This window comes from Pterocles gutturalis, unplaced genomic scaffold, assembly GCF_000699245.1.
Source record: "Pterocles gutturalis isolate BGI_N339 unplaced genomic scaffold, ASM69924v1 scaffold18014, whole genome shotgun sequence".
NCBI classification, from domain to species: domain Eukaryota; kingdom Metazoa; phylum Chordata; class Aves; order Pterocliformes; family Pteroclidae; genus Pterocles; species Pterocles gutturalis.
Window position 1 is genome coordinate 10,209 of NW_010128593.1, and position 5,938 is coordinate 16,146.

Here is a 5,938-nt window from a genome sequence, read left to right on the forward strand (position 1 = left end):
AAAGAGGGATTGTTAAACGCAAAATGAGGGAGGCAGAAAAAGATGCACTCAAGGATTCAGCCTTCCAAGGTATTTTCATGGCACTAAGGACCCATCTTTCTGCCCTCCACAGGGCACCACACAACACAAAAGAGCCAATCTGATGCATCCGAGGCCACCAGAGGAGGGGAAGGGCTGTGCTCAATTATTGGTAATAATAATAATAATAACAACAATAATAATAATAAACAAAAGAAGAAAAAGAAGATAAAACAGGACGCAAGGAAGGATTATCTTCGGCAGCATCTTGCGGTGGCTTCTCTGGCGGAGATAGAGAATATATATCTATATACAGGCAAGGCAAGGAGGCTGGGGAGGGTGGTGCTGGCACCATTCACCCCATGTCCCCCTCCCCTCCCGCATCCTTCACAAAGGACGGGCTATCAAGTCTGTAACTCACTAGGTGATCAAGTCCCAGTCAAAATCATCAGGGATTTCCTCATTGGTGCCTGGAGGAGGCCCTGGAGGCCGAGGGACCAGATGATGAGCTGGGCCAAAACCAAGAAAAAAAAATAAGAGAAAGAGAACAGTTAGAATACAAAAGTCACACTTTTTCACAGTGGCCTTTTGGACAAAAGAAAGCATCAGGAATTCAGGCCTTGTCCAACAGTCTAATAAGCAAGAACGCTACTGGCATTAATTTTTCCCTGTCAGACAGCACCTACCAACGTCTGTAGGTGGTCTGCTGTGAAATTCTCCACAGCAGCTTCTACAGAGGTTAAGTTTCAGCCTCCTTAACTTTCCTTACAGCTGACTGCTGATAGAGCACAAAAGACTTCATCAACAGAAGCTTCCCATGTAAAGTTGCCTTCAAGCAGCCAACTACTGAGGGTGAGGCTGAGCTAGACGACTATTTATGTGAAGTGAAAGAAATCGGGTGACTGAAATCCTAAACCTTGCCAGAGCTATGGCAGAGCCCTAAATGAAGGGTCCCTTGCAGTACAGGCTCCCTCTCTACCCTCAGTGCCCCATTTGATTAGTAAGTGCTTTAAGAGAAATGCACAAAGGTCTTGGGAACCAGCTCTTTAATGTTCATTGGTATAATATGCCTTAATGTTACGCCTTACCTGGGCGATTATATCCTGGAGAGTCCTGGGTGGAAATCTGGTACATAGGAGAAGGCCCGGAGAAGAGATGGGGGGGCTGGGGCTGACCATAGGAGTTCACTGTGAAAGGAAAGAGACAAAAAAAAAAAAACCCCGAAAACCCATTAACATTCTGGTCAGTTGTCTTGGCTCTGTCTGTGTGGCAGCTCAGCCACAGAGCAACTCACTCAGACCCACAGGATACTGAGGAGCTGTTCAGCTGTTGGGTCCTAACTGCAAGCTATAGCTTGGTCAGGGAGCTCGTTCTTGGAACCAGCAGGATTTTCTCTATTATTTTAAAAGAAGAAAATTCTCATCCAGAAATGCCACAAGCTGGCTCAGTATCATCTATTTAGTTCAGTACTAGATGACACACATCATCATAGTTATATCAAGACCATGACCTGTGCTCTCCTCAGAGTGCATCCTCCTTCTCCTTGTCTAGTCAGTGTTTCTCCAACATGGGTGCAAGAGCTTTCTTCTTTACAGCTCCTGCCATCTGGAATAGCCATCTCGCTACCTTGCCATTCCTTTCTGTTGGTCACCTACAAAAACATCACCCTCCTCTCCTTTTATGGGTTTACTTTTAAATGTATTTCTGCCTGGAGAGGCTGCCTGCCAATAGTACACATCACATAATAACAGTCTGTCTAGGCCACGAGCATGGGACATCCTAATTATTTAAAGACAGAGGAAGCAGAGTTGCTACAAACAGCTCTGACAGCCCAGCCCCAAGTTGCTTGGCGCTACATTGCTTGGCAAGGCAACAAGTAGTTTAGGATATTCGCAGAACTAGGGCCTTCACTTACATGTCATTTTAGTCTCCCTCCTAATTACCTTGGTTCATGGATTGCTCCTGTTTGCCACTGTTCAGGGCACAAGAATCAGAGATTCGGGGCGGCTGCTGTGGGCCAATCAGATGAGGCAGCTGACCAGTCTGGGTAAGGAAGTGATTAAGGGAGTCACAGAGGTTGGCAATATGGTGTTGATCCAGCGTCCAGTTCTTCCGCTCAGCCTGGCGCAGACTCTCCATCAGCTCTGCAGGGGACAAAGGACAATGTCAAAGACAGCACTCGTGATGGTCTTCTCTGAAAAGACTTTCTGTCTTCTACCCCTAAATCCTATCTTCTCCCCACAAACCCGACTTCATCGCTTCAAATCTGTCACCAAACTCCTGGAGAGCTCCATATCTAGGATATTGTGTCACTGACTCAGGTAGGGGAAGGAAGAGTAGGAGATGAAAAACCTTAGTTAGATTTGTGATATACTTCTCTGAATTAATTGCCCCTGCCCTAAATTCCTGCAGTGTTCAAGTGCTTCAGGGTCTTTAACAGAACCCATGAAGTAGGTCACCTCATTTTACAAATAGAGGAGTTGAGTCCCTGAGAAACCCATGGACTTGACACAGGTACACTGAAAAAAATAACTGGGCACAGCACTCACATATTCTAGACTACAGTCCTAGTCACTCAGTCACTAGACCAATACTGACCTGAGAACTGGGAGTGCTCAATGCTAGACCAGTTCAACCGGTTTACCATCTTGAAGCTTTCCTTCAGGGAATCGATGTTGGAGCACCAATCAGGGGGAAATGCTGGAATGAGATAGGGAAAAGATTATTGGAATACAGACCACCCTTCCACTCCAACGCTTAATATAAAATTATTTGCCCCTCGTCATCAGAGAGCCTGATGCTACAGTAGATAGAAATGCTTTCTCCCTTGGAAGACTGGGGATGGTGCCTCCTTTTTCATTTAGCCCCTGACTTTATCCTGCATCCCTAAACAGAATCCCAAAGCCAGTGTGGATGTATCCTCCTTTCCTTCAGTAAGGAAGCAATTTCCCTTTCAGATTTCAGTTATAACTATCTTTCACCCTTTTTCCACACACAATGTAGGTACGTACTACTTAGGGAAAGCTCACTTGTGGAATTTCTGTTTGGGGGGTCCTCACTGCTCCCTTTCCCCAGTTGTTCTTTCCATCACCCCTGACTCACCAAAGCCAGCATTGTTGATTGAAGCCTGTGACTGCTGCTGCTGCTGCTGGTGCTGATGTGGTTGCTGCTGTGGGTGGGAGTGCGGGTGATGTTGATGCTGGTGGTAGCCTCCATGCTGCATTGGGGGTGGGTGCATGGACATCACTGGTGGCGGGCCATAACTTTCACCACCCTGCTGCTTTCCCCCTTGGGATGGGCAACCCTCTGGGGTTGGAGTGTGGAGTGGGGGAGCAGCACCCACTGATGAGGGCCCTTGTTGCTGCTGCTGGTACATGTAGTAGTTGTGGTTGGAGGGCTGCATGTCACCAAGGAGAGAAGAGAAACCTGCCAAATAAAAGAAAGAGGAAGGAACGTTAAGAGCTGCCTGGATTGGACCTCTGCTTAAATTAACCATCTCTAATTTCACACTGCTCATCCTGCTATTTAGGAAGCTTTTGGAGTGCCCTCTACAGGCTGCCAACAACTATCACCTGCACAGTTATGTGGTAACTGTGCTCCATATTCTGTTCAAAATAAAAGGCTCTACAACAAGCCCCAGCAGGATTTAAACTTCTAGTATGGAGTCAGGCACTTAAATTCCTCCCTGGATTTCTCCCATATTTACAAAGTAACCCATGCACTCCTGAAATTTCATGCACATATTGTTTTCCTAGAAATGACCATTAAGCAAACTTGAACAACAAAACATTTAGTAAACAGATAACTCAATAAATCTGACTTGCTGTTTCCAAAAGCTCCCTTCAGTTCCCATCTTACAAGCAGTTTGGTCAGGAACCTTTACAATTTTTCTTACACAGATCATTAGAGGTCACACATTCTACTGCTTTTGAATACAGAGCACATTACACACACCAGGGCTCCTTTATTATTTTCATTCCTCCTGATTCACTGAGTGCATCATTTCTATCCTCTTATATTTCAGGCATCCCCTACATGGAAGAGCATCAGGTTCTCTCCATTCTTTCCCACATCAGGAGCTCAGCATATCTCTTATGCCTGCTTCCCCAGTTCATTCTCCCCTTACATTGGGGAACCTCCAAGAAAAAAAATCACAGTGGAGGGCATTACATGCCACTAACCTGAGATACCCATTTCTTACTTTGAGTGCCCTTACTTGACCATCTGCAAGCAAGCCTCAGTTCTTCACTAGATCCAAAATCAACCCTTAGAGCATTCTAATACTGTGATGGGGCAAAAGGGTGTATGCTGCCATCCTGACTCAAAAGTTACCCACAAAATTTCCTCAAAAATTGTAAGTTTTCCTAGATGACCTTACAACGGAAGACTTGGGGGGGGTGGGAACCAAACACACCGCTGCACTGCTAAGCTTTTACAAACAAAGGCACACACGGAATCAACTTATTTTCCTCTACATTTTTGTAGCTTGCTCATTCTGCAACACTTCACATAACAGGCTCCTCCTGGGAATCTCAAGTGCCAGCATGATGAAAGCAGTGAAAGTAATAAATTTTTATTTCACTGAAGCTACAAGTTCAGGAGGCTCCTCTTAGAGTAGCAAAAAAGTAGCCTGCACTGTATGATAGCTGACAGCATAGGTGAGAGGCTCATCTAATAATATATTCTTTTGACATCAGAATAATATTTAGAAGAGTGTTTAAAGGTGGGAACACCAACTGGAAATTTTTCTGAAGTGTTTTCCCGTGGACATCTCATCTCATTCCTACAGCAATTCTGCCCTCTGGTGGCGCTTTCCTCCATCCCAGAAATGTAAACAATGAATGGAGTTGCAGGCTCTGTCTTCCATGCTCTTAATCCACAAAACTCAATTCTCCAAGGCCTTCTACAATCCTAGTTTTAACAGATCTCAGAAATTACAACTTTCCACTCTCCTTTCAAAGAAACTCCACTGCTTACATGCAACAATTCCCTCCCTCCTATGGTTTCTAGCCTGACAGATTATGAATGCTTTTCTGACAAGCTTTTCTTCAGGACTTCATTTCTCAAAGCTTCTGCCATTTTAGCATTTGCTTTTGTATCGAAATATGTCTTTTTAAATCATTATCCTCTTTATTCTGAGAGGTCTAGGGTGAACAATAGATACAGGACATAGAGATTTCTTATCTGCTCCTGGCAGAATTACAGCATGCCAAAGAAGGAAAGTCTGTTTGCACAGGCTCCTAAATGAGGAAAGATCTGAGAAATACCAAGGGTAGACTGGTGGACAAGACTGTGTGGGTAGATACCTGCCCACCCCGCATGATGCATATGGTTACTCACCATGCTGAGAGGAAGATGATTTCTCCAGCATGGATTTGTAGAGATTTCGGAAGGACCAGCTGAGATCCTGGAAGTTGATCTCGGAGTAGGAGAACTTGAAGTCATGGTTGGCACTGTACAGTGGGGCTGGCACATCGGCCCCTTCACGGCCTTGCCCCCCTGCTGCAGTAGAGGCAACATCCACAGGCCCTGCACCCTGCTAAAAAAGGTAGAAGTAAGGCCTTTAGCTTGCACTAGGTTTTGTAACTTGAGACAAGGATCCAGATACAAGTAGAAGATGTACTGATATCCCATATCACTTAGCTCATCTCCCAACAAATCTTCCCAAGTTCCATCTTCCTTGAGGAAAATCAGCCACCACCCGCCTTCTTCCGCAGACTTGCTCCAGCCTAACCTTCAGCTATTTAATGCAATTATGCCTTTATCCTTAGCCCCACCCAGCCCTTTGTTAAAATGCACTTCCTTCTTATTTTCCAGCTGTGCAATTTCAGCTTCTTCACTTCTTATTTTTGCCTATGTATCACCATTTTCATTATTCCCTCTCTTCTCACCACTCTGCTTTTCCGTTCACGCACTCTTT

The 5,938-nt window shown here is 45.1% G+C and overlaps 1 protein-coding gene across 1 annotated transcript in view; it reads right to left on the bottom strand.

Moving 5' to 3' along the window:
- Window positions 1–255: 255 nt before the first annotated feature.
- The window catches only part of LOC104466310 (forkhead box protein J2-like), a 9,245-nt gene continuing 3,562 nt past the window's right edge, over window positions 256–5,938 (bottom strand). The window contains 6 exon segments of the mRNA XM_010079687.1: window positions 256–527; window positions 1,107–1,205; window positions 1,962–2,162; window positions 2,617–2,718; window positions 3,121–3,444; window positions 5,359–5,554. Coding sequence (XP_010077989.1) covers window positions 439–527; window positions 1,107–1,205; window positions 1,962–2,162; window positions 2,617–2,718; window positions 3,121–3,444; window positions 5,359–5,554 — 1,011 coding nt within the window. The 3' untranslated portion in view covers window positions 256–438.